We start from the raw sequence: 24,913 nt of genomic DNA, 5'->3' as shown, positions 1-24,913 counted from the left end.
CTCGATTCCACGGTACACGATTCTCAGTGGACTGGTAACTCTCCGTCTGCCCACCAAAGTCCTTGTGGCATTTGTCGGCGCAGGCGTAAATGTCTTTGGGCACCCATAGGTCGAAGCACCACCCGTACTTAGAAGCAAAGGGGGCGGACCTGGGGGTTAGGACATGGGAGGTGTCCTCTGCCGATACCGGAGCTGCAATGGCAGGAAGGACAAGTGTGAGGCATGTGACAATCGAGGCGATGCGCATATTGTTTGGATGCGTGTGTGGGTGGTGAAAGTGGCGATGGGAATAGATGGGAAGATGGAGGCAGCAGCGACCCCCCTTATACATATATTGTTCCGTCTCCTCGCATGGGAGCTTGAAGGGGCCGTTGGGCCGCAGAAGCATAGCATGTGCCCCATAGTGTAGGCACCGGAGGAGAGGTTGTTGGGAAACAAAGCTATAGAACGTGAGCGACACCGCTTCCTTCTCCGACTTGAAACATGTACATATCATTTCACAAACCTTGCTCATCGTTGCCGCCATGGATACAGGCACTCGGTTCCAGGTGGAGTGCGGAAACTGTTTGGGCAAAACGTTATCGCGCGGAAGAGCATGTGGGGTCGGCCGCGCGGTGACATCCTCGCTTGGTCTGCGCGGCGTGGTGTCGCCTGGCAACTGTCCAACGTAAGGAGCTGAGTTAAACTGCAAGTCCGCTTACAACTTAGCGCATAGCTTCATCGGCAGCCTGTGACACGGGCCAGTCGCGTTTGTTGACAACCGGCTTATGCCGTGCTCCACGACTGCTTGACAAGTGTCCACTTGCTTGTCCCAAGATGTGTCTGCAGCGCGTGCAAGACCTCCAAAACCATCAATGGTCAGACTCAGCCGGGCAGTGTGAACCCCGTAACGTGTACACTCCAAGACCAGGAGATGGCAGTACACTCCAGAGCCAGGAGATGGTAGGAGTGAGAAGTTAGAGTGTTCAAGTTGCACGCTGAAGCTATGACGTAGAGCTATGCAGGTGCCGACCTCCTGTCTTCCGTAGCCCATATTTTCCGGGAGCAAGTAAGTATGACTCCATTACCCTTGTTTCCGTTTACCGTGGATACAGGCACTTGTGGCGCGGGGCGAGCGAGCGAGCGGCCAGGGGTAAGTAGTGGGTGGTCGGTCAGGTTCCGCACCTTTGGGAGCTGGGACACAGGGGGTCGTAGAGGGGATCCTCCACACTGGACGCCAGGGATGCAAGGCCTGCAAAGTGAGTACGCATGCATATGTGTGCTTGGCAGGGGTCGGCGGCGGTGCGGGTTCATCTGCTTCTCAACCGCCCACAGAGCATTATAGTCTTACAACAGGGTAGCCCCGGCTCCTCCTCGCGGCAGTATTCTCACTCCACCTCCGCGGCGGCGGTCTGACGGTGTCGAGACGTCCTCGAGGTGCGGAACCGACGTGGGTTGGGATGTGCTTAGTCGAGGTATGCCACTGTGGTGTCAGGCAGGCCAGGCGCGGAGCCACGTACTGTCGTCGAGCTGGGGACGGCGCACCTGCGACTGGAGGCGCTGGCAGACGCTGAGCGTTTCGCGAGCGCGGCTGTCGCTGTCCGCGCGTCGCCAGGCCCCCCACCAGCTGAGGAGCAACGATGCCCACCCGTCGTCGTTGGCGGGTGGTGCGGCCTCCACTTCTGTCGCCCACTGGATGCACTCCGCGGCACAAGCCTTGATCTTGCCCAGGTCCCACGTCGCGCTGCATTCGAGGAAGTGGTCGAGTCTGGTTCCGCGCTGGGCCTGGGCCGCGTTGGCGGGTACTGGGACGCCGAGGACCGGGGCAGCGATTGCGAGTGCACCGAACAGTGTGGTTATTCTCATTGTGTGGGGATGTGGTGGAGCAGTGAGTGAGCGCAGCGCCTCGTTACTTATACATCAGCCAGCCCGTCTGTGCGAGCAGTCGCACGCCCCAGCCTGCAGACCCAGTAAATGCACCTTGGAGCATACATCGCCGTCGTACACTAGGAGGCAGGGCGAGTGAAACTACGCAGCCTCAGTGCGTCGCAGTGCGACCCAGTGTTTCGGAATGGTACTGGTCCTACGCTGGCTGATGGTGGCTCCCGCCACCCTGGACGGCCACTAAAGGCACAGTAAATGAGCGATCACTTGTAAAAAGGAGTGCAAACATCGCTTGGCGACCAATACGTACTCCTCCCGGTCGTGCGAGGATGGGACCTGCACCTGCCGATCAGATGCATAGGGGACGCATTCAATGCTGAAGCTGCTGTGTTTGTCTGGACGACCGACCGAGAACCACAAACAACGCCTTGTTTGCGAGTCAGCTCTTTGAGAGGATAGAGTTGGGCGATAAACTGTATTGATGATGAAACATGGCTAAATGCCACTACGAGCACCAAACACAAGCCATGGACAGGGTGGTGAGAGACTATCAGCGCGGCTCTGAGCCTTTCGACTTACACCATCGGGGTTCATTCATGATAGCACTGATTTAGTGCTATTCTGATCATTTCGATGCTCGGTTCTAGTAACCCCACCACATGTTGCATGGTGGGCAAGATACTCGACCGGGCAGCTGCTAGAAGCCATAGTGTGATTAGATCGCAACAGGTGTGCACAGCATCAGGACGCTGGTAGCTGGGTTGCCAAACTGCTCCGAAAGCGGCGGTCGTCGTCTGCACCATACATGGCTCGCCACCGTCGTTGCGTGCAGTTCAAGGTTCGGGTGCCTCACTCCAGACACGGGCACCGCACTGACCTAGCGACTCTTGGCGACGACGGCGCCGATGCACGGCATCCACCGAGTGGTCAGAGCATGTTATGCGCGTTCGGCAGGACCACACTGCGGCATGCTGGCGGAGAAGAGCTCCGCGCGCCCATGCCGTTGCGGCTGAGCGTTTCATCCTTGCCCCCTGGAAGGCCCCAGCGGTTGGTGTCGGACCTTTCGGCCTCGACGGACAACATGCGAGCAGAGAGTCGGACTCGATACAAGACCAACCCCCCCCCCCCCCATGACCACGCCGCATGCATCCCGGCAATCCAGACGCGTGTTTGTGCGGCTCTCTACGCTGCCGTGCGGGAACCGGCGCAGTCGCGTCGCGGGTCACATGAGCAGGCACTTGCCGTCTTGGCACTTTCGCGCCTCTGGCCACCTTGGCCGCGTGGCTGTGCACAACAACAAGACTAAAAGGTTAAGCCGTTTAAACTACTTCACAATGCCCTCGACATCCTCTCACACGCCACTCGCGCGCATAACTCTCTCAATGATCGCCCCGCTGCTGATCCTTTACGCGGCCACCGCGGCCTCAGCCCAGTCCGTCAGCGGCGCAGACCCGACTGTACCACCTGCTGCAAGCGGCGCGCCGGCTGCAGCGTCCTCAGCACCTGCTGGTCAGACTCCCCCGAACGCATATCACCCTACACGGTACTCCTTCACCTCGCCGAACGTCGTCTTCTACCCTCCTAACGACTGGACCACGTCCCAGCTGTCCTCGTTCGCCAACACGACGGGCAACTCGTCCGTCAGCGTAGCGCTCGCCGGCAGCGGCGCAAGCTTCTCCTTCAGCACGTCTCCTGCGCTCGAGCTTCTCGTGAACGGGAGCAACGCAGAGCACTGGAACGCAACCGCCAACATAACCCAGTATCAAGCTGCGGTCAGCGGCCTTCCGTACGGCTGGTGGAACTTTACGCTCGTCGGTAACGGGACTCTCACGTTCTCCAACGCGGTGGGGAACACAACCGGCTCGCGATGGTGCGTTCGTGGGGTGCGGACGTCGAGCTGACGGAAGGCTGCCTGCGCTCGCAGGCACTCCGGCAAAGACGAGCGACGCCGCTGCCCTCTCTGCACTCGGTGTTGACATCCAGACGTCGGGCAACTGGAGTGAGTGGGGATGACGGCGATGCTGACAGCCCCAGCCGGCGAGTCGTGGAAAATCACCCAGACGCCCGGGGCCGAGCTCACGGTCCGCCCCCGCAAGGGCACCGCACTGCTCGAGCTGAACCAGGACGTGCCTCCCACGCCGTTTGGCGCGTTCAACGTGTCGATCTCTCCGCCTCCCCCATACGGCCCAGCAGAGGAGTCGTTCCACCCCACCCTCCGCGGGGCGGACATCCAGGCGGCGATCGCGCAGCTCGACGTGCTCGTCTACGCCGTCCAGCTTGACCCCAACGTCGAGTACACCGTGCGCGTGGCGTACGCCGGGAATGGCACAGACAAGTTCAGCGTCAGCTCGGTCGGCACCTATGCCAGGTGGGTAGCCGGTCGGGGTGTGTACTGATGCAAGTTCGATCCTCAGCGCAAACAACGGCACGGGCGAGAAGACGAACGGCACGGGCAAGCCGAGCGCGGCTGGAAAGCAGGTGTATCTCGGCGCGAGCGTGCCGGTGAGTGTGGGTGGCTTCTGGGCGAAGCTGATCAGTGCGCAGTGGGCTGTCGTGCCGTGTCTCCTTGCAGGTCTGTGGCTCGTGGTGTAAGTGGCCGCCGGCCTGGAAGCCGTGCTTCAAGCGCTCGCGTGGGCTCGAGGGGGCCAAGTCATAGTATATGTGTATCTCACCCGGATGAACTGTATCGCTGCGGACTTGATGTGGCTCCGGCCGGGCTCGGCACGAGCCACACTCCGTCGAGCTACGCGCTTCGGAGATGGACGGAACGATCCAGCCAAGCCTGGCCCCACCCCAAGCACCGACCGATCACCAGACCCTTCCCGGCCCCCAGTCTTGTGCGCAGTCTCGTGAGCAGACGCACGGAAGACGCTCGTCCGCGGTCAGAGCCGCAGTTGCTCTAGCGCTACCAGCTCGCCGGGTCCGGAGGACCGTGGGGCCACAAATACCTTATCGCGGGTCACGAGACGTATAGCAGGTACGCTGGTGCAGAGTGGAGTGCATGCCGTATATGCAGTCCACACCAACTCTGTCCGCGAGCCAGCGCACCTCGCCCCGGCCCAGCGCAGACCCACATCTGACGACGTCTACGCCGCCGTCCACTGTGCAGCAGCGGTCGACGGCGCTCCGGGCAGCGGCAGTGGGACGTCGCCGCCTGTGTTTACACAGCCCAAGCGATAGCGAGACATGTGACCTGGAAACGGGCCGAGTCGGCGCATTAGCGTGCCACTAAACGGCCCCATTGGCTCCCCGGCCCGTTGGAGCCAACACGCACCACTTCGCCGTGCTCACCGTGCGGATGCTGATATATACTTGGACAACAGGCACCTGGGAGGATGTGTGCTCGAGAACGACGAATGATCGCATGGATGACTGTGTCCCGTGACGGTTGTTCCGCGAGTGAGTGGGGTACCGCCAGGCCCCGCATGACCATCGAGATGATCCGGCGTCTGCAGTCTGAGGACAACACCGAGATAGAACACCGTGCCGAATCCGTCAAGCCTCCTGGACCTGAGGGCGCCCGGCTCATGTCGGAGAGCGGCCCGCATCCGCGCCGACGGGCTTACCACGAGCACTGTGTCGCCAATGAAGCGCCGCGCCAAGCAGCCAAGAAGCGCAGCGGACATGCGCGTGCACGCGGCCGGAACGGAACTGTAGAGTGGGGGGCTGGGGTGGAGCCGCGGCGCGCTACAGTAGTGCGGCCGCGGCGCGGGGGTGCCCCGAGATCGAGACCACCGACACCGAAGGTTCATGCCGCTTGGCTCGTCTACGTACTCGACGCGTGAGTCCATAGCCTCGGAGACCCCGGAGTTCAGTCGTCCGTGGGATAGGCTGGTGGCGTGTAGGACGAGCGAGCGCCTGTCAGGCAAGCAAGCGAGCATGCGTGTAGCCGCCAGCCGCCACGGCAGCAGCGACGTCACTAGCGTATATCTCACCGGCTCATTATAGGATGCACCATGTGCTCGCGGGCCAACAGGCACGGCTACTATCCTAGCGCGGCTGAGTTTGCGTGAGTGCCTGTAACCCGTCCTTGCTTTCTGCTCCTGCTGCTCCTGCTGCTGCTCCGCAATCGATGCATTGCCCTGCACGCGCGTGCATGCGGCGAACACACCGAGCGGACGGACGAGACAGTCCCGGGCCCACTGGGGCCGCTGGAGACCCCGCGGCACGCGGGGCAGTCGCGTCGTCCATAAGATGTGCGCGAGGGAGAGATGGTGAGTCCCCCAACCTCCCCAGGCCCCACTTGCCTTGCCACCACCATGCCTACACACATCGAGGACAAGGACCACTTGGAGGTCTACCACTCGGACCACGAGAAGTACTCTGGGTCCGAGACGCACACGCCGCCCGACGAGAAGGGCGTCTCCGCCGCCGAGGGCAAGTGGGTGTGCCCGCCCGAATGGGCCGAGCGCCTCCGGCTCGAGTACTCTGGCAACCATGAGGGCGAGACGCTGCCCGCCGGCTCGGACGTCGACCGTGTCATTGCGGCCGTGATGACGCTCTCCCCGGAAGAGGCCGTCAAGAAGCTCGAGCAGGCGATCGACATCCACCACCGCGACCTGTCGTTCATGGAGCCCGTGATGGACCGCATCAAGCTGCTGGTCCAGGGCCACGAGGCCGCAGGACTCGACTACGACGACTGGCGCTACATCGTCTCCAAGCAGGCCGGACTCATCTTCAACTGGTCGCCGTACCCCGAGGTGCGGTCAGTCACCCTGCCATACGACGACCCGGAGGAGGCGTGCGAGACGCTGCGCGCGTGGTTCCTCGGCATCTTCTGGTGCATCGGGTGCACCATTGTCGACACTTGTGAGTTGTGCTGTGCCGCTTTGCTCGCTTGCGGGTGGCGGGTGAAGGACGGGGGTGGTGCACATGGTGTTGTTGCATTTTAGCGCGTGTGGCTAGGTTGATTGCCGCACATTGCCGAGCCCGAACCCCGTCGGAACGGAACCCTTTACAGAACTCTAACTCCACCGCAGTCTTCGGCCCCCGCCAGCCAGGCATCTCGATCCCGACGTCGCTCGTGCAGCTCGTGCTCGTGCCCATGGGCCAGTTTATGGCCTGGACGCTCCCGGACTGGGGGTTCCGTTTCCGCGGGGTGCGGTACACCATCAACCCTGGGCCATGGACGGCAAAGGAGCAGCTGTTCGCCACGGTGCTCATGAGCGCCGCGACGAGCGGCAACCAGGGCGGCCTGCTCGCGATGCGCATGCCTCAGTTCTTCGACCAGAAGTGGGTCGGGTTCGGGTTCGAGATCTGCCTCGGCCTCGCCAACCAGTGCATGGGCCTCGGGAGCGCCGGCCTGCTGCGCCGCCTGACAATGTACCCCGTCCAGGCGGTGTGGCCGCAGGTACTGCCACTCCTCGCGCTTAACCGCACCCTCGTGCACTCGGACAACAAGCGCGAGATTATCAACGGCTGGAAGATGTCCCGTTGGCTCATGTTCATGATCTCGAGCATCATCTTTGTCATCTGGTACTGGTTCCCGAACAACATTTTCCAAGCACTCCAGCGCTTCGACTGGATGGTCTGGATCAAGCCCAGCAACTTCAACCTCAACATTGTCACTGGTGCTTGGGGCGGCATGGGATTCAACCCCATCTCGACGTTTGACCCCAACTACTCTGGCAACCAGACCATGATGTCGCCGTTCTTCGCGTAAGTGGCATAGTCACCAAGGTTCATTGAATGCCACTAACCCACCACAGCCAGATGCAGCAGTACATTATGCGCATTGTCGGCGGTATCATCATCATGGCCCTCTACTACTCCAACTACGCGTGGGGCGCCTTCATGCCCATCAACTCGGGTGGCACCTTCACCAACACGCAGCACTCGTACAACACGTCGATCATCCTCAACCCGGACAACTCGCTCAACGAGACGGCATACAGGGCCTACTCGCCGCCCTACTACTCGTCCGCGGCGCTCTTCAAGACCGGCGGCGAGTTTGCATGGTACACCATCACGATTGTCTACGTCTTCATCCGCTACTTTGGTGTCATCAAGCGCGCCGTCTCGGGCGCCGTCAAGACGCTCGGCAAGGGCAGGTCGACCTACGACGGCTTTGACGACCCCCACACGCGCATGCTCCGCAAGTACAAGGAGGTGCCCGAGTGGTGGTTCCTCATTGTCCTGCTCCTCGGCTTCATGGTCTCGGTCATTGCGTGCGAGTACTTCCCGACCGACACCCCCTGGTGGTCGATCCTCGCCTTCATGGGCATCGGCTACATCCTCCTTATTCCATGGTGCATCACCGAGTCGATCGCCGCCACGGGTATCGGCTTCGACACGCTCTGGCACCTGCTCCCCGGTCTCTGGTGGCCTGGCAAGCTTATCCCCCAGCTCATGATCGTCATGCTCGGCTCGGCGTTCGACATCCAGGCCGGCGCCTTCATGCAGGACCTCAAGTACGTCCAGTACGCGCACATGCCTCCGCGCTCCATCTTCCGCGGTCACATTGCGTCGGTTGTTATCAGCACCTTCTTCTACATCATCATCACCGACTGGCTCGTCACGGGCTACAACACTGGCTCGTTCTGCGACCTCGACGACCCGCAGAAGATGGTGTGCGCTTGGCCCCGCCAGACGTGGTCCAACACCATCTTCTACGGCCTCTTCGGCACGCGCCGCATGTTCAAGCTCTACCCCATTCTTCCATGGTGCTTCCTCATTGGCGCCGCCATCGGTCTCATCTGGGCTCTCGGCGAGATTGTCTCGCCCAAGATCCGCGATCGCGCCCTCAAGAAGTGCTCGGCCAAGACGTACGCCACGCTCAACAAGTGGCTCTTCATCCCCGTCGGCCGCGGCATCGGCTACATCAACCCCGCCATCGCGCTCTCGGGCATGATGCAGTGGTCCAACCAGAACAACCTGTCCATGGCCACCACGGGCATCTACCTCGCCTGGTTCTTCCAGTACTACCTCAAGCGCAAGTACACGGCCTGGTGGTCAAAGTACGCGTACCTCATCTTTGCCGGTCTGTCCGTCGGCATCACCATCTCGGGCCTCATCTCGACGCTCGTCTTCAGCTTTGGCGCGGGCAAGGGCAAGTCGATCAAGTGGTGGGGCAACTCGGCCAGCTCCAACACCATCAACTGGCTCTCGTACCAGGACAAGCCTGGAGGCTCGCTCATGCACGTGGCTAATGGAAGCTACTTTGGTGTCGCGCCAGAGCACTTCCCTTAGGCGGAGGAGGTGGGGTTGTGAGGGCGGTGGTGGTTGCGCGGGACGTTGGTAGCTTCGTTTGTACTTGTAGTGGAAGGCTCAAGCAGGGACGACAAAGGACGAATGCAATACGACTGGTTTAATCCAAAGCTGCGCCTGTGTCGTTGTTCGGGTTACTCGGGTTCTTGACGAATCGACGGCTGGGTGGGGTGATGGAGTGCAGTTACTAGCCGATATTGGTCCGCAACGCCACAGGTGTGTCACCAAAGAGCCAAGCGCGGCTACGATGTCTCACCAAAATAAGTCAAGCGCGGCAAGCCGGTGCCGGCACTTGGCGGTGGGCAGCAGTGCGCCTCCTCTGGGACCGGGACGTATGAGTGGCACGCATGAGTGGTTGTAACCACAACAGGGCGAGCCAGCGCATGCCCATGACTGCTGCTGCGACGCCTGTCTGCCCCTTCGAGCCAGCCCTGTTTGGTGTCGGCCGACGCCCCGCCGATCCGTCCTTTTGCCACATTGCGCCCTGCCTTTGCCAGCGCGGAAGCGGCTGTCAGTCTCGCTCGCTGTCACCAGCCAGTCCCCCTCTCCCCGCGACAACTCGCCAGCCTGCACCCCAGCGCACCCCAAATAATGTCTATTGCTGCATCGAGGCAACTCTACAAACGGGCCTCTCATAATCGTATAAGCGCAGGGCGGTCGTGACCAGGTGACGACGATGCCGTTGCTTGACTTGGTGCCGTGGCGCGACACACTTAGGCGACGACCTTGACGCGGTCCTCGATGGGGTTGAAGGCCTTGGGGACGCCGGGGTAGCCGGGCTCGCCGGCGGCGACGCCGAAGGGGAGCTCGGCGACGAGGGTCCACGACTCGGGGACGCCGAGGAACTTCTGGATGGCGGCCTGGACGGGGGCGACGTTCTGGCCGTAGTGCTGGAGGTTGGCGCCGATGCCGTGGGTCGCGAGGGTCGACCAGACAATGTACTGGGCGATACCGTTGGTGTTGGCCGACCAGGTGGGGATGTTGGCGGCGAACGCGGCCGAGCCGTCGATGAACTTCTTGATGCCCTCGGCGTCCTCGAAGAAGACGACGGTGCCGTGGCCCGACGAGTAGGCGTTGTCAAACTTCTCCTTGAAGCCTGCCTGGGCGGCCTCGGGGAGGAGCTCCTTCTGGGCGGCCCAGATGGCGTCCCAGAGCTGCTTGTTCTTGTCGCCGAGGACGAGGACAGCGCGCGAGGTCTGCGTGTTGAACGACGAGGGGGTGTGCTTGATCGCCTCCTCGACAATCTTCTGGACGTCGGCGTCCGAGATGGGGAGGGGCTTGTTGGTGAGGCCGTAGTAGGTGCGGCGGGCCTGGGGGGGTTAGCTGGTGAACAACGTTGGGCGAAGGTGGGGGGTTGGGCGGTGCCAAAGGACCGCCGCAATAGCAACTCACGGTGATGGCCTGCTCGATGGGCGAGTTGAAGAGGGCGTTGGTCATCTTGGAAGAGGAGTAGAGGTGGTACGCGAGTGCGAGAGCGAGGAGAGCAGTGAAGAGGAGGAGGCGAATGGTTGCTGTTGTTGTGGATGGGGATGAGGAGGCAGGCAGTCACGACTTTTTATACCACCTGACGCTGTACCCACCCAACCACCTTCCGCCGGCGTCATGTCGCGTCACTGGCTGCCTACTACCCCGCGTTACCGCGTCGAAGGCGTCATTGCTGACCACGGCGTGCCAGCCATTGCTGAGCGACACTCGGCCAAATCATCCCCCCCCCCCCCACCACACATTTCCGCCTCCAAAATACGCCCAATGACACCATTGATTAGTGCGCCACGTGGCATTTCCCTGACCATCTTGCCACGATTGAGTAATCTTTCCCTCGTCTTTCCAACGGAACTTGTCAGCAAACACTGGCAGCCCACCGGTGCTCGGAGGTCGGCGGTTACATCCTTGCTGCCAGCGGTGTTAGACATGGTGAGCAAGCAACTAAGCTTCAGCCAGCCACAGGCGACCCCGCAGCGCAGCGCGCACACGACTGATCAAGCAAGCGTGCAAGCGTATAGCAATAAGCACGCACACTACTGCGCCTTGCTCGCTTCCGTCGCGCCCACCGTAACTGCGCGGCGACGACGCGTCGCCCGCCCTTCCCTCCCCTCTCGTCAGCGCCCCGGTGCGCCTGACACATCGTCCCCAGGCTTTACGCGTGCGGGGCGCTGGTGCGGGGCACGGCGTCCGGGGCGCTCTGTGCTGTTTCTGGATCGCCGAGGTTTGTCTGAGACGCGGGGTTGCGGGGGCGAATCCCGCGTCACCACACATGATGAGCACAGGCTCATCCCTCTGTGGCCGTCGCTGCACATGGTCGACAGACACCCAGACACCAAAACGTCTGCGAGCAATATTGCGCTAGGCTGCGCGTACACCCACACGCACGCGGATGTACCTGCCCGTAGAGCCGTGATAAGACTTGCTCGCCGGGCTGCGGGCTTTGCGACCACGTCGCCCTGCCTCGTCCACGCGTCCACTCGCGCGCGTGAATGCTGATAGAAGCCAGATTGGCCCTGATGGTCGCGGCTTGCCGATTCTGCGGTACGCGCGGTATGCTTTATGATCACACATGCTATTCTACAGGATGCATTATGGGTCTAGCTCTATAAACATATTCTGTTCTGTCGGACGGACAAGGCGTGCGTGCGAGGGAGGGAGCGAAGGAGCGAGCGCTCGGTCACTCAGTCGCTTACTGCACAACCTTGAGCTTGTCGCTGGTAGGGTTCCACGTCTTGGGGAACTCGGGAGCGCCGGGTGCGCCGCGGTCAGAGGGGACGCCGACGACCATCTGCGCGGTGCCGACCCACGACTCGGGGACGCCGAGGAACTTGTTGATGGCGGCCTGGTTGTCGTCGTGGAACTGGCTGTAGTGCTGCAGGTTGGCGCCCATGCCCTCGGCGGCGAGGCCCGCCCAGACAATGTACTGGGCGATGCCGGCCGTGTTGGCGGTCCAGAGGGGGAACTTCCCCTTGAGGAAGGGCATCGTCTCGAGGAACTTGTCGGTCGTGACCGTGTCCTCGAAGAAGCAGATGGTGGCGTAGCCGCCGCGGTAGACGGCGTCAAACTTCTCCTTCTGCGCCTTCTGCGCCGCCTCGTCGCCCATGTTGGGCTTGTGCGAGTCGTAGATGACGTCCCAGACCTGCTTGTGCTTGTCGCCGAGGACGAGGACAGCGCGGGTGCTCTGGATGTTGAACGCCGAAGGGCCGTACTTGAGCGCCTCGGCGACAATCTCCTCGAGGCGGGCATCCGAGACGCTCGACTTGTTCTGGAGGTTGTAGTAGGTGCGGCGGGCCTGCGCGTGTGTGAGCAGGGCATCATCAGAGGAGGACCGTGCATGCTTACCTTGACAGCGTCCCAGAAGCCAGCGCCAGTGGGCACGTCGGCAGTGGTCGCGAGGCTGCGGGTCTGGGTCGCGGGAGGGGAAGAGACCTTCTTGGCGGCCTCCTTGGTGGCCTTGGGCGCGGCGCGCGAGAAGAGAGAGCGGACAGAGGAGGAAGCCATTGTGTCTAGGTTCTATGCGAGGCGGTGAGGCTCGATGTCGTTGAGGGAGTTGGTTGATGTGGAATTTTTCCGTCGTGCCGTGGTCTCCTTTATAGTCTTGCCGCGTTGACCGTCCAGAACCGCACTAGCCTTGTTTTTTTAGGTGTTAGTGTGGTGGTCAGTCAGCGTTGCCAGAAAAGGTGACGTCGGTGGGCTCGTTGCACAGATCTCCGACAAGTGGAGCCCGCATGTCAGCAATGCCACGCAGGGGTCACCACCGCAGGGCGCCCAGGGCCTGATTACGATTCGCTGGGATCGCTGAAATCCAAGACCTCGGGGCGGCAACAAGGGTGCAAAGGGCGGCAACCTGGCGTCGCCGGCGGATTTCGGGAGGAAAGATTACATAGCGCAATGCCTGGGCAGCTGATCTGCTGACCCAGCCAAAATCAAAGCGCGACGCGTGCACGGAACGCTACTCGTCGTCGTCGTCGCTGTCGCGCTCGGCACTCTCGCCACTCTTGTCCTGGCTCGCACTCTCGCTACGAGTCCGCTTTCCAAGAACTTTCTTCGCTGGAGCAGGTGCTGGCTTTGCCTTGGGTGCCGGAGCGGCACCCTTGGCCGAGGGTGCCCTCGGAGCGGCGACCTTTCGGATCACCGCACCCGCGCCAAACTCGCCGCGGTCAACCTCCTGTGCCTCATCGTCGTCGACCTCGACGCCCTGCTCGTCTTCAAACTCCGCTTGGTTCGCCACCATCCCAGCATCGCCGAGAATCCCCATGATGCTGTGGTGTCAGTGCGAGGGGCTCATGCACGGCGCCAAGGTGCCTGGAGACGCGTCTACTCACCTCTTGTACAGCTTCTTCCTGTCGGTCCACTCCTTGCGCCAGCGGATCCAGCCCTTGTCGATTACATCGCGGTCAGCAGCCGACATGGGGTCGGCCTTGGCCTCGCCGTCACCGCGGAACGGGGCGAGGGCAGCGAGCGTCATGGTGTTCTGGTGGGTCAACTTGCGAATTTCCCGTCGTGTACCCACCTCGGCGTCGACACGGTTGATCTCTCTGCCGAGCTCCTTGGTCTTGGGGAGCGCCTCCATGCTCGCGAGTTCTGGTGTCAGTCATAACCGGCAGACTCCACCCACCCGCAGACACCGTCTTGAGCTCCTTCCTCCGCTCGTCGAGCGTGCCCTGCACCTCCTTGGTCTCGGCGTCGAGCTGGGAGAACTCCTCGGGGTCGAGCACGGGAAGCTGTGACTGGGGGGTGAGCTATGGCGGCCCTGAGCCACCCACCTGGTTGTACACGAAGATGCTCTGCTTGCCGTAGAGCTTCATCGTGAGCTGGCCCTTCTCTGCGGCGTGAGCGGGTGCTTCCTCACGGCACGGGTACCCACCAGCAAGCGCAATGAGCGCCTTCTGAGCCTCCGGCTTGGTGACCTTGTTCTTGAGGTTGGTCGAGACGTCGGCTGCGGGTGTGAGGTAGGGAAGGTGGTGGAGGCAGGTGGCGAGGAAGGGCCTTACTGCTGGCATAAGGGCGGTTGACCTGGCTGTTAGCACTGTGAACGTCAGAGGACACGCACCGAGCGGAGGTACTGGAGCACCATCTGGAGGGGTTAGTTGGGCTTGGGGAGATGTTGACGGGTTGTGGGTGCTGTACCTCTTCGGCTGAGATGATGGTGAGCGAGCTCAGCAGCAGGATGGGAGAGGGAGCTCACCTTGATCGCCCTTGATGGGCTTCTCCTTGACCTCCTTGTCCTTCTTTGGTGGCATTGTGAGCCGAGTGAGTGAGCGGGTGGTGATGAGAGTGGGTGGTGATGAGAGTGAGGAAGTGAAGGTTGAATCGTCAATTGGGGGATACACTGTCAACTGATTCTTATGCACTTTCTCGCCTGTCTTCATCGTCTTCCTCGTCTTCCTCGTCTTCCTCGCCTTCCCTCGTCGCCGTCGTCGCGCGTCGCGTCGTCGCCTTGTTGCCACTCTGCCAAGCAAAGTGTACCACCTCCACTCGCGTGCGAGTGAGCCTGACACGGAACCAAAAGTCTACCTAACACGGGTGCAAAGTGTTCTGAAGTGCCATCTCGACCACGGACAAGTGTCGCTCGACCAAAAGGTTGATCACTCGATACTCATACCCATCGCATCAAAAGCTCTCACAGCACCAGGCAGCACACAGTCTGGCGAGAGCAACAACTAGGACGACAGGAAGAGACTTAGATAGAGTCTACGAGAGCGACGCGCCGAGCGTACCCCTACACCAGCCAGCTCCACCACCCCACATCGAAATCCGCCCACCATGCCGCCCAAGGGAAAGGTCAAGGATGACAAGGTGCGTGGGCATGGGCTGGAGACTGCCGTGGAGTCCCTCTAGCCCTCGACGACGACGTGTTGCTGACGCGCCCCAGACCTTCGGCATGAAGAACAAGAACAAGTCGTCCAAGGTCCAGAAGTTTGTCGCCCAGGTCGCGCAGCAGGAGGCCCAGGCGGGCAAGAACAAGGAGACTGTGAGTTTGCTTGTGTTTGTGTGAGCATGATGCTGATACACGACCCAGCTCGCCAAGCAGAAGCAGGCTGAGGAGCGTAAGAGGGCCAAGGAGGCCGAGGAGAACCGCAAGAAGATGGAGGCGCAGCTCTTCAAGCCGGCCCAGATTCAGAAGGTGCCCTTCGGCACTGGTGAGTGCAGCTGATTGCCCCGCCTGGATGCAAGCTGACCACGTGCAGACCCCAAGACGGTATGCTTGCCAGTCGCCAGCCCGAACTAACGCCCCAGGTCTTGTGTGTCTTCTTCAAGAGCGGCAACTGCGAGAAGGGTGTGTAGCTTCTTGGGCGAGTTCGACGCAGCTGACACCACCAGGCAACAAGTGCAAGTTCTCGCACGACCGCAATGTTGAGCGCAAGATTGAGAAGCTCAATGTCTACGAGGATGCCCGTGCCAAGGACGACAAGAAGGCCGACACGATGGACACCTGGGACGACGACAAGCTCAAGGATGTCGTCACGCAGAACGGCAAGAAGCAGAGGACGACCACAGATGTGGGTGACTTAGGCGCGAGATGTAGCTAACCCGTCAGATTGTGTGCAAGTACTTCATCCAGGCTATCGAAGATCGGAAGTACGGATGGTTGTGAGTAGCTAGCGCCCGAGTGGTGCCCACAGCTAACATCACCAGCTGGATCTGCCCCAACGGCGGCGACTCGTGCATGTACCGCCATGCTCTGCCCCCAGGATTCGTCCTCAAGAAGGACAAGAAGGACGACAAGAAGGAGGTCATCTCATTGGAGGAGTTTGTCGAGGTCGAGGTGGGTTGAAGACCTTGGGCGCATGTCTAACCCGCCAGCGTCACAAGCTCAAGCCTCCTCTCACGCCCGTCACCCCCGAGACGTTCGCCGCGTGGAAGAAGAACAGGTTAGAGAAGAAGGCTGCCGAGGCCGAGGCGCTCGAGAAGGCCAAGGCTGCGTCGCGTGCCGCCGGCAAGGTCACGGGCATGTCGGGCAAGGACATGTTCGAGTTTGGCGGCGAGCTGTACGGCGACGAGGAGGACGCCGACGAGGAGGAGTGGGATATCTCGCGCATGCTGGCGCGGTACCGCGAGGACGAGACGCGCCAGGACGACGAGGAGGACGGCCCGTCCAAGGGCGCGCGGGGAGAGGACGACGGCGAAGAGGACGAGGTCGAGGTGGTCGCGGAGGGCGTGGCCGCTGTTGCGGTTTAGGAGGCGGCGACCTTCCTTGTAGATGTGGGCGGCCCCAGCCGCGCACTAGCATGATGTATCCTTGCATGGCGGCGGCAGCGCGCGCGAGTGCGAGCGGAGCGATGAAGCGGTCGTCAAGTTGTCTCGTTCCACCGGCCAGACACCTCACCTCCCACCCAACCCCTCCGCAAACACTCAAGGCAATGTGGCGGAGTGGTTAACGCGGTTGACTCGAAATCAACTTCCTTCGGGAGCGCATGTTCGAATCATGTCATTGTCGAGTAGGAGCTGGCAGCAGCGAGTTCTTTTGCGTGTCGCGCGAGCTGTTTTGGGCAGCGGTGGTTGGTGCAGAGGGGTTACCTGAGGTGACGGCGTGGTGTGTCCCTGGATAACCAGGGGTGGGTGAGGGTGGTTGTTGGTGCGTGTACCATGGTGAGTGGCGCGTGCTGCTGGCACATGTATTGCTCGTATTGCTTCACCGCCATATGCTCTGCGGAGCCATGAGCATGTACAGCGAGCGAGAATGACCAGAGCCAGCGCGGCGCATGAGGTGAGTGTGGTAAGTGGCAGTGTCATCGCCAACCGACCCTCTTCCCTCCCTCATCGCCATGCCCCACCCCACAACACCATACCCACACTTCTGACGCTTGCATACCACCTTACACCTACTCGAGCACCCCGACCACCATATACTTGTTACTAAAGTGCCCGTGCCACCCGTGCATGTTGTCGCTGGAGTTGTCAGCGCGCCGAGGAAGATGCCAACTCACATCTCAGACTTGCTCAGGTCGGCCAGCGTGTCGAGCGGCTTGTCAATGTCCGTGAGCATGTCTGCGGGGGGTGTGAGTGCTGGCAACCGAACGCGAGCCAAGACGGGCTTACCCTCGTCGAAGCTCTGCTTGGCCATGCCGCGTGAGGCGTCGCGGCCGGCAAAGTTGCCGTACATGCCGTCTGGGGGTGAGTGTCAGCTGCTAGCTCTAGGTGCCCCTCCGCATTCTAGCTTCCGATGCGTGCCGCTCCTCATGCACGCGATGCGCCCGCCACTCACCAGGCCCGTAAAAGTTGCTGCCGGCGCTCACGTCGAACACTGTCCTCTCGAGCACGACCCCGCCGTCAATCTTCGCAATGGCCAGCAGGATACGCGGCGACTTGCGCCCGTCAAACTGCGCCAGCTCGGTCGTGTTGTACGCCTTGGACGTGATCACTTCCGGGTGGCTCCCCGGCGCCCAGTTGTACGATTCGCCGTCGTACTTTGTCGGCTGCGACTTGGGCGTCGAGGGGTATGACGGCCAGACGGCGCGGTACAGGAGCCAGAGGAGCGGCGGGAGGAGCAGCAGGTTGACGGGGTTGGCGAGGGACATGTTTTGCGTGCTTGTTGGGGGTGGGAGGTTGAGAGCAGGTGTGATGATGATGACGAGTGCGTCGTAGTTGTCTGGCTTGGCCAGATGCTCGGTGAGGGGACGGACGGGCTAGTGTCGTGATCCGATGTCGTGTCGTCGTTCGACCGGTATGTGCGAGCGTGGTTGGCCCTGTTCTGATGTTGCTGCTGCTGCTAACTGTTGCTGCGTACTGCCTGCGGCTTGCTGTCGCCTTGCTCTACGCTGCGTTGCCTTGCGTTATCGCCACCTAGTTGTGTCGAATCAGTGCTGCTGCAGTGACGATGTATCGCACAGCCCGTCTCTGGTTGCTCGGCGCTGACGTCGGGCCGTCGGCACAACCCACTTGCCCAGTGGTAGCCATGTCCGATCGCACACTGAAAACGCGCGTAACCTCGGCCATGAGACCCTCTTTTTCGGAAAGGCGCGTCAAAGTCGCATGCCTAATTCCACTTAGCGCGCGCCTAATCCCATTCCCCACTCAAGTGCCGGGAGACGCGGTGACGTTCTTCGCGCCGCCTGCCTGCCTGCCGACTTTTGAGGAAAGAGCGCGGTGCGGCGCGGCACGCGGATTGTAGGTGTGTGTGTGCGTGTTACATTATCGACGCACGCATCGCACACTTCTTGTCACTCTTTCTTCTCATCCACTCGGCGCTCAACAACCCGTCTCTCCTCGAGCCCCGGCCAAACGCTCAAAACAAAAACGGCCCAAAGGCCATCAACACGGCCAAAGCGCCAGCCCCGCCCCCCACCACCACGACTCTAGGCTCAAAGCCGAAATGTTCACTTCGACAACGAGGGCCACGTCGACCACCACTGCTGCCGCCGCCGCCGCCGCTCGCGGAGCCCGCATCGCACGCCGCAGCAATGCACGCACACTAGCATCCACGTCGAGGTCGCGCAGCCTCGTCAGCCCCGCGACGCCGACGCAGGTAGCGCTCCGCGCTATCGGAGCTCCGGCTGCGGTCGCTGTCGGCCTCCGACACGTTCCTTCCTTCCTGCCCGTGCGGTTGTATTCCACCGAGACGCGCACCACGACGACAACGACAACCCCGCCCTTGCCGTCTCCTGCGCCGGCACCTTCCGAGAAGGACGCCGCTGCCGCCGTCCCCGTTCCCCCGCCTGGCGCTCCCGCGCCGCCTGTCCCCGCGGCGTCTGAGAAGCCCACCGAGGTCGCCGCCGCCGCTGCTGAGAAGGAGAAGGAGGTCGCCAAGAAGGACAAGAAGCCCACCGGCCCTTGGCACTCGCGCGCCTGGGCCGTGGTGAAGAAGGAGCTCGCCCACTACTGGGCTGGCACCAAGCTCCTCGGCCAGGAAATCAAGATCTCGTCAAAGCTCCAGTACAAGGTGCTGCAGGGTGGCTCGCTCACGCGCCGTGAACGCCGTCAGGTGGGTTTTTTTGGTGGTGATGGCTAGAGCTGACGGGGTAGCTTCGCCGTACCACCACCGACATTCTCCGCCTCGTCCCGTTCTCCGTCTTCGTTATTATCCCCTTCATGGAGTTCCTCCTGCCCGTTGCGCTCAAGCTCTTCCCCAACATGCTCCCGAGCACGTTCGAGGGCCAGCTCGCCAAGGTGAGTCACGGGAACCTTTGTTTGTTGTTTGTGGCGTCGGCTGACGCCCCCTGTAGGATGAAAAAGAGCGCAAGCTCCTTCGTGTGCGTCTTGAAATGGCAAAGTTCCTGCAGGAGACGGTCCGCGACACTGGTCTGCAGGCCGACGGTGTGGTTCACAGCGATGAGTTCAAGGAGTTCTTCCGCAAGGTGGGTTAAAGTAGGTGGCAATATCTAACCCTCAGGTCCGTTCCACTGGTGAGACTCCCTCGGACGAGGATGTCATCAAGGTCGCCAAGCTCTTCAACTCGGACATTACCCTCGACAACCTGTCCCGTCCTCAGCTCGTCTCCATGTGCAAGTACATGAACATCAACGCCTTCGGTACCGACAACTTCCTCAAGCACCAGATCCGCAGCCGTCTCGAGAAGATTCGTGTCGACGACATGATGATTCACGCCGAGGGTGTCGACTCGCTCACCACCAAGGAGCTCCAGCACGCCTGCCAGTCGCGCGGTATTCGTTTCCAGGGCATGTCGCCTGCTCGTCTCCGTGAGGAGCTCGAGCAGTGGATCAACCTCCACTACACGAACAAGATTTCCGGTGTCCTCCTTATTCTGTCCCGCGCCTTCAACTTTGACAACAAGGGCGACGACGTCATGAGCAGTCTTGTTACGACTCTGTCGAGCTTGCCCGAGTCGCTCGTTAGCGAGGCTGAGCTTCACGTTTCGGGCGACAAGGCTACGTACAAGGAGCGTCTCGAGGTTCTCCAGCAGCAGCAGGAGCTCATCGAGGACGAGGCCGAGCAGGAGCAGGTGGGTGTTGAGATCTTGTCAGATGTTCACCCGCTAACGCACCGCAGGAAGAGCTTGAGGCCAGGAAGAAGGAGAAGGAGGCCAAGGAGGCTAAGGAGGCCGAGGAGGCCGCTGCCAAGGAGGAGGAGGCCAAGGCTGCTGCTGCCGCCGCTGCTGCTGCTGCCGAGCCTGCTGCCACCCCCGCCGAGGCCGCCACTGTCACAGCCACTGCATCTGCTACTCCCGAGGCTTCTGTTACCGCCGAGGCTCCCGCTGCTGAGGCCGCTGCTGAGCCTGCTGCCGCCGCCGCCGAGCCCGTCGCTGCCGAGGAGGACGACGCCAAGATGACCAAGGAGCAGCTTGGCGAGCTCGCCGAGGCGCTTTCGATTCTCACTGCCAAGTCTTCGATCATCAAGGAGCGCGACGAACTCCAGGCCCTCTTCGAGGACAACTTGTTGTCCGAGGCCGAGTCCAAGGAGCGCCCCGAGGAGCACGACTCGAAGAGTGTCGCTCTGTCCAAGCGTGTTCGTTCTATGATCAAGAAGGTCGATGCCGAGCTTGAGAAGTACGACGAGCGCGTTGGCGCCTCGCTCAATCTGATCAACACCAACCACAAGGGCCAGATCTCGCTCGCCGACCTCAAGTCGGCTCTCCGTGTCATCAAGCACGCACCGCCCGAGGATGTTATCGAGGGTCTGGGCAAGAAGCTCGACGTGGACCAGGACGGCTTTGTCGACCTCGACCACGTTCTCGAGCTGACCCAGGACGACGGATTGGGCATTGTCATTGACGATGCCGCGTCCGACCTGGTCAACAAGGGCAAGGACATTCGTCACTCGACCGACGTCAAGGAGGTCAAGGAGCTCAAGCCCAAGCGCGAGGACATTATCTCGGAATAGATAGAAACCACTCACCAGTAGCAATATATTCAATGGCATTTCATTCGCATGCGTGGGGTGTGGGCGGGCGGGCAGGGCGTTGGGGGCGATGCGGTGCGAGGTGTGTGTGCGTGTGTGTGTGTGCCGTGCGTGTGTGCGTGACGGGGGCTGCGAAGCATGAAGGAGCAAATGGCGGAGGCGGCGGCTTGCTGGCTGCTGCCAGATCCCCCAATCCCCCCCATACTTCCCCAACTGGGTGGCGATCTCGACGACTCGTTGTCGACTTGAACAGTGCACAGACGAGACCGTTTGTGCGTCAACATTCAGTCACTCTTCGACTTCTTCTACTACCACTACGACTCACAATGTCTCTTCGACTACCAATACAACCGGCAACGAACAACATCATGGAGCACTACGAGCAAGACGGCGACGACGAAGGCTATGGCCCCGTCGCAGGCCCCTCAACGCACGCCCTCCAGGCCATTACAGCCGAGCTCGAGCAGCTCACCATTAGCCAAGCCCCGACGCCTGCCACCGGCACGAGGAAGCCCCTGCAGGCCGAGGAGAAACGCTACCACGTCCACGAGACCCCGCAGCGCCAGAGCAGCGGCAACCGCTTTTGGGTCGTGGGCGACCCCGCACAGCCCACCTCAGCAGGCGCGGGCAAGCCAGCAGCAGGAGCAGCAGCAACTACGCCCCCGCGCCGTCCCCCCGCGCTCTCAGTCCTGACGGCCACCGAGTTCGCCGAGCTCCGCACCACCCTGCAGCGTGCGTACCTCCCCGGCGCGGGCGGCATGATCGCCGCCGAGGTCGCCAAGCTAGCGCACTTCACCGAGTCGGGGCGCCACGCTGGGCGGTTCGTCGGCGTGCGCGTGCCCGCATGCGTGGCTGCCAACGGGCCAGTCGTCCTAGGGTGAGTGTGTGTGTGCCGAGGAAGCCGCAGCTGACCGGCCAGTCGCGCAGTGGCGCACATCGGCGCACAGACGCTCGCTGTGTTCTGCCTCGTCCTGCCCCCGCTTTCGCGACGCCGCGTGCCCGGCCCAGGGGAGATAGCGAAGGTCACGCACTGGGTGAAGGACGACGAGCCGGGCTCGCTGTCGAGCGTCTTCCTCCACCTCGCCATGGCCCACGGCGTGTCTGTGCGTCCGCTGCGCCCCGCGCCGTCGGCACACGGAATCGCACTGCTTGCGGGGCTCGAGGCGCACCGCAACGAGTGAGACGCGGCGGTCGAGAGGCTCGTGCTCGCCGAGTACTTTGCCGCCGGGGTCGAGGACGCCATCGGCGCGCATTTCTGCCCAGCTGAGCGCACGCACAAGAATGGGCGCAAGCCCAAAGTTGGCGACGAGGCACCGTCGAGCCAGCAGCTCTGCCGCGTGCTAGGATACCTCGACCGCCTGGTAGCGTCTACCGTCGCGTTCGACCCGCCACAGCAGGCGCTGGGGATAGTCAAGGCGTCGCTGGCGACGTGTATCCCCCTCGCTGCTGCCGAGGAGGCCGAGCGCGGGAGCTGGATGGACTGGGCAGCAGAGAGGAACATCCGCACCCTGATCATAGGGTATGTCGCGGTTCGTGGATATCGAGCTGATACCTCCAGATGGGCGTTTGCGGATGCGGCGCACTGGGTGTTACTCTGGGATATGGCGAGTCCACTCCCCACTGCCACTTGGTGAGCTTGGCGCTCCTCGAACCAGCTGACACCAGGCAACTCCTCCACCCGCAGACGCAGCATGCCGCCGACACTTTCACCCACCTCGCCCTCGGCATCAGCGGGATGTGCACCCGCTCCATGATTGGTCGCGACGGGAAGAAGTGGTTTGTGACATTGCTTCCTGGCCTCGAGAGTCACCGCGGGCGCCGCGTGCCGGGCGAGGTGGGGCGACCGCTGCCGCCAAAGGTGGTGGCTGCGAGGCTGGCTGAACAGAATCGCTTGGCGAATGCGAGTCAAGCAGCTGGCGGGTCGGCCACTCCAGCTCCGCAGCCACGTCGTCGTCGCGTTCGTGCCATTGCCAAGAAGACGGACGAGGCGGGAGAGAAGCAGCCTGGGGCCGGTTCGGAAGGAACGCACGAAGGGACTGCGCCGGATGCCGCGAGTGCCACCGCCCCCACCGTCGAGGTTGACCAAAATGTTCCATCTGCGACCGACGCCACGTCGAATCACACTGTCGCCCCCGAACCTATGCTCCAAGACGACAAGGAGAACGAAGCTGATGACGAGGACGACAATGACGACGAGCGGACCCTGCTAGACCATGCCGACGACGGAGGCGTCCAGCTCGGACCAATCGCTCACACACCTGCGAGGAGCCCCCGGACACCGTACGCCGCCAATATCGACGACGCCCAGCCCGTTTCGCGGCCAGGGAGCACAACAAGCTCGGAGCTCGGCTCACCGCGCCCCCTGTCTCCATTGACGGACCTGAGCGAGAGCTCGAGCGACGGGGCGGGTTCCCGGCCTTTGGCGCTCATGCGGCGCTTGAACAGTTCAACCGGCACGTCCCCACCAAGGAGCTCGTCCGGCGCTTCTGTGCCACTGGCATACGTGCGCCGTCGTAATTCCAACCCTCGTAACGATGGGGGAACGGCGGGTGTCGACAACGATGCGGCTTTGTCTGCCGACCATGAGGCATCCGACCATTCGACCACGAGCTCCATTTTAAGCTCGACGACGTCCAGCCCCAGTTCTTACGGCAAGCCTGTCAATGGTGACGGTCATCTAAGCAGCGTCGGCATGAACAGTGAGAGTGAAGACGTTCCCCTTGCTGTTGTACGACGCCGCACCTCGACCGCGAAGAGCCCGGGCCATCTGAGAAGCAGCAGCGTTGACGTACCGCTGGCTGAGGTGCGCCGGAGGACAACTTCTGCCGAGAGCAAGGACAACGGCCCCGCACGCGCTCCACCCAAGCACTTTAGGACCTCCAGCAGTCGCAACCACGCCAACAAGAGAAGAAGCCTCGGCAGCACTAGCGAAGACGAACCACTCGCCCTCGCGCGTGCCCTGGAGAAGCGCTTCCGCATTGCCGACAACGACATGGGTCACGGGGGATCATCGGCCATTCCCCCGCTCCCCAAGAGGCGTGCTGAATCTGTGAGCCTGGAGAAGCCAGTCTCCAAGATCCGTGCGCAGCGGCGACAGTCCCGCGCGGCCGGCATCAAGAGCGCCGAGGAAAAGCCCGTACTGCCGACTCAGTCCCGCAGGACGAGCCGCCGCGTAGGTGCCGCCCCTACACTTCGAGCACCATTCGACATGGACACCAGTAGTGATGACCAAAGGGTCCCGCTCTCACTTGCCCTACGCCGCCGCTACGCGAATAGCACCAGCGAGGATGAGCCGCTCGGCTCGGGCACACATGCGCGCAAACGCTCCATCTCGAGCAGCAGCGGCGACAATGAACCCCTCTCGACGCAGTTGCGCAAGTGGCGCAAGAAGCAGCGCAGGACGAACCCCGAGGTATGAACACAGACATTTGTGTAGGCATAGCATAAAGAAAGAAGTACATTCGTCAGAAGGCCAGATGCACAGAAAATGAAGGTGCCACAAACCTCAGCCGGCCGGTGCCACAAACTGAAGATTTTCACCAAAGCCTCCGCTCGCTCCGAACTGAGATGCGCCCCCACACCTCGATCACCCCACACCACCCTTCCCTCCTCCCCCTCCCTCGATCGACATCTGCAAAAACGAATCGGATTGGGAGGAACTTAATCCTCTGTTGACGAGAGTGGGATTCGAACCCACGTCCGAAGACTGCGGATATGCTTGATGCACACCTTAACACAGCGCCTTAGACCGCTCGGCCATCTCGCCGATTGATGGATTACGTGAGGCGAGTGGGGCGCAGCGTTAGGAGGGATCGGCGGGGTGTATGGGTGGGGTGTGGGTGTGTGCCCGCATGCTATGCCATGCTATGCTAAGCAGTGCTGGCTGGGCGTAGTCCATGCACACGGACTCTCGATGAAGCTGGGGGGGTGGACATACCGACTGGTCCGATGCTGCGGAGGGGCGGGGCCGACAATTGCTCCCGCCCCCACCGCCATGTTCGCTCCCCACAGCTGACATCGCCCAGCGACGCCCATGCACTCTCATCTTGGTCAACGTGCG

The 24,913-nt window shown here is 61.9% G+C and overlaps 8 protein-coding genes and 2 non-coding genes across 12 annotated transcripts; 5 read left to right on the top strand and 5 right to left on the bottom strand.

Annotated features, from left to right (window-relative positions):
• Positions 1-1,445: 1,445 nt before the first annotated feature.
• On the bottom strand, positions 1,446-1,845 carry LOC62_07G009540 (uncharacterized protein; the record flags this gene model as incomplete). The annotated part of the gene is made up of 2 exons (XM_062776093.1): positions 1,446-1,462; positions 1,500-1,845. 2 exons carry the CDS (start codon positions 1,843-1,845, stop codon positions 1,446-1,448), a joined length of 363 nt encoding a protein of 120 aa, XP_062632077.1.
• A 1,366-nt stretch (positions 1,846-3,211) lies between these two features.
• On the top strand, positions 3,212-4,467 carry LOC62_07G009539 (uncharacterized protein). The gene is made up of 5 exons (XM_062776092.1): positions 3,212-3,733; positions 3,771-3,862; positions 3,898-4,231; positions 4,266-4,365; positions 4,408-4,467. The coding sequence occupies exons 1-5, from the start codon at positions 3,246-3,248 to the stop codon at positions 4,453-4,455; spliced, it is 1,062 nt and encodes a 353-aa protein (XP_062632076.1). The 5' UTR covers positions 3,212-3,245; the 3' UTR covers positions 4,456-4,467.
• Positions 4,468-9,782: 5,315 nt separating this feature from the next.
• On the bottom strand, positions 9,783-12,683 carry FRM2_1 (Fatty acid repression mutant protein 2; the record flags this gene model as incomplete). 2 transcript variants are annotated; one of them, XM_062776090.1, is made up of 4 exons in its annotated part: positions 12,397-12,683; positions 11,622-12,346; positions 10,462-10,580; positions 9,783-10,379 (listed from the first exon to the last, which is right to left on the bottom strand). In XM_062776090.1, the coding sequence occupies exons 2-4, from the start codon at positions 11,623-11,625 to the stop codon at positions 9,783-9,785; spliced, it is 720 nt and encodes a 239-aa protein (XP_062632075.1). In that variant the 5' UTR covers positions 11,626-12,346; positions 12,397-12,683. The 2 variants fall into 2 exon arrangements, with proteins under 2 accessions (XP_062632075.1, XP_062632074.1); XM_062776091.1 differs by lacking the exons at positions 9,783-10,379; positions 10,462-10,580 and having other exon boundaries at positions 11,625-12,346.
• A 323-nt stretch (positions 12,684-13,006) lies between these two features.
• On the bottom strand, positions 13,007-14,297 carry meu13 (homologous-pairing protein 2; the record flags this gene model as incomplete). Its single annotated transcript, XM_062776089.1, has 9 exons — positions 13,007-13,316; positions 13,380-13,638; positions 13,673-13,784; positions 13,821-13,879; positions 13,922-13,993; positions 14,049-14,070; positions 14,108-14,131; positions 14,185-14,192; positions 14,243-14,297. The coding sequence occupies 9 exons, from the start codon at positions 14,295-14,297 to the stop codon at positions 13,007-13,009; spliced, it is 921 nt and encodes a 306-aa protein (XP_062632073.1).
• Positions 14,298-14,646: 349 nt separating this feature from the next.
• TMA46_1 (Translation machinery-associated protein 46) lies at positions 14,647-16,308 on the top strand. Of its 2 annotated transcripts, XM_062776087.1 has the most exons (8): positions 14,647-14,853; positions 14,930-15,028; positions 15,077-15,197; positions 15,254-15,334; positions 15,379-15,557; positions 15,596-15,648; positions 15,694-15,823; positions 15,862-16,308. In XM_062776087.1, exons 1-8 carry the CDS (start codon positions 14,821-14,823, stop codon positions 16,234-16,236), a joined length of 1,071 nt encoding a protein of 356 aa, XP_062632072.1. In that variant the 5' UTR covers positions 14,647-14,820; the 3' UTR covers positions 16,237-16,308. The 2 variants fall into 2 exon arrangements, with proteins under 2 accessions (XP_062632072.1, XP_062632071.1); XM_062776088.1 differs by lacking the exon at positions 15,254-15,334.
• A 106-nt stretch (positions 16,309-16,414) lies between these two features.
• On the top strand, positions 16,415-16,496 carry LOC62_07G009535. The gene has a single exon. It is a non-coding gene; the product is annotated as a tRNA-Ser (tRNA).
• A 352-nt stretch (positions 16,497-16,848) lies between these two features.
• DAP1 (Damage response protein 1) lies at positions 16,849-17,848 on the bottom strand. Its single transcript, XM_062776086.1, has 4 exons — positions 17,264-17,848; positions 17,098-17,166; positions 16,986-17,046; positions 16,849-16,947 (listed from the first exon to the last, which is right to left on the bottom strand). The coding sequence occupies exons 1-4, from the start codon at positions 17,574-17,576 to the stop codon at positions 16,881-16,883; spliced, it is 510 nt and encodes a 169-aa protein (XP_062632070.1). The 5' UTR covers positions 17,577-17,848; the 3' UTR covers positions 16,849-16,880.
• Positions 17,849-18,186: 338 nt separating this feature from the next.
• Positions 18,187-20,886, top strand: LETM1 (Mitochondrial proton/calcium exchanger protein). The gene is made up of 5 exons (XM_062776085.1): positions 18,187-18,979; positions 19,021-19,164; positions 19,221-19,352; positions 19,388-19,957; positions 20,005-20,886. The coding sequence occupies exons 1-5, from the start codon at positions 18,371-18,373 to the stop codon at positions 20,833-20,835; spliced, it is 2,286 nt and encodes a 761-aa protein (XP_062632069.1). The 5' UTR covers positions 18,187-18,370; the 3' UTR covers positions 20,836-20,886.
• A 293-nt stretch (positions 20,887-21,179) lies between these two features.
• Positions 21,180-24,271, top strand: LOC62_07G009532 (uncharacterized protein; the record flags this gene model as incomplete). The annotated part of the gene is made up of 3 exons (XM_062776084.1): positions 21,180-21,730; positions 22,175-22,372; positions 22,519-24,271. The coding sequence occupies 3 exons, from the start codon at positions 21,180-21,182 to the stop codon at positions 24,269-24,271; spliced, it is 2,502 nt and encodes an 833-aa protein (XP_062632068.1).
• Positions 24,272-24,525: 254 nt separating this feature from the next.
• LOC62_07G009531 lies at positions 24,526-24,619 on the bottom strand. Its single transcript is given in 2 exon segments — positions 24,526-24,565; positions 24,582-24,619. It is a non-coding gene; the product is annotated as a tRNA-Leu (tRNA).
• Between the last annotated feature and the right edge of the window lie 294 nt (positions 24,620-24,913).

The sequence above is a fragment of the Vanrija pseudolonga genome, chromosome 7, assembly GCF_020906515.1.
Source record: "Vanrija pseudolonga chromosome 7, complete sequence".
Classification (NCBI taxonomy): domain Eukaryota; kingdom Fungi; phylum Basidiomycota; class Tremellomycetes; order Trichosporonales; family Trichosporonaceae; genus Vanrija; species Vanrija pseudolonga.
The sequence above is the reverse complement of the archived record's forward strand: the minus strand, read 5'-3'. Positions and strand labels throughout refer to the sequence as shown.

Excerpts from the sequence above, each read along its gene's own strand:
- LOC62_07G009539 (XM_062776092.1), top strand. The coding sequence starts at position 3,246 with ATGATCGCCCCGCTGCTGATCCTTTACGCGGCCACCGCGGCCTCAGCC. Across the intron at positions 3,863-3,897 it reads CCAGACGTCGGGCAACTGGA|CCGGCGAGTCGTGGAAAATC; the intron begins GTGAGTGGGGAT and ends TGACAGCCCCAG. Across the intron at positions 4,366-4,407 it reads ATCTCGGCGCGAGCGTGCCG|TGGGCTGTCGTGCCGTGTCT; the intron begins GTGAGTGTGGGT and ends ATCAGTGCGCAG.
- LETM1 (XM_062776085.1), top strand. The coding sequence starts at position 18,371 with ATGTTCACTTCGACAACGAGGGCCACGTCGACCACCACTGCTGCCGCC. Across the intron at positions 19,165-19,220 it reads TCGAGGGCCAGCTCGCCAAG|GATGAAAAAGAGCGCAAGCT; the intron begins GTGAGTCACGGG and ends CGCCCCCTGTAG. Across the intron at positions 19,958-20,004 it reads ACGAGGCCGAGCAGGAGCAG|GAAGAGCTTGAGGCCAGGAA; the intron begins GTGGGTGTTGAG and ends AACGCACCGCAG.
- TMA46_1 (XM_062776087.1), top strand. The coding sequence starts at position 14,821 with ATGCCGCCCAAGGGAAAGGTCAAGGATGACAAG. Across the intron at positions 15,198-15,253 it reads GAAGGTGCCCTTCGGCACTG|ACGGTATGCTTGCCAGTCGC; the intron begins GTGAGTGCAGCT and ends GCAGACCCCAAG. Across the intron at positions 15,335-15,378 it reads GAGCGGCAACTGCGAGAAGG|GCAACAAGTGCAAGTTCTCG; the intron begins GTGTGTAGCTTC and ends TGACACCACCAG.
- DAP1 (XM_062776086.1), bottom strand. The coding sequence starts at position 17,576 with ATGTCCCTCGCCAACCCCGTCAACCTGCTGCTCCTCCCGCCGCTCCTC. Across the intron at positions 17,167-17,263 it reads CAGCAACTTTTACGGGCCTG|ACGGCATGTACGGCAACTTT; the intron begins GTGAGTGGCGGG and ends ACTCACCCCCAG. Across the intron at positions 17,047-17,097 it reads CAAGCAGAGCTTCGACGAGG|ACATGCTCACGGACATTGAC; the intron begins GTAAGCCCGTCT and ends CACCCCCCGCAG.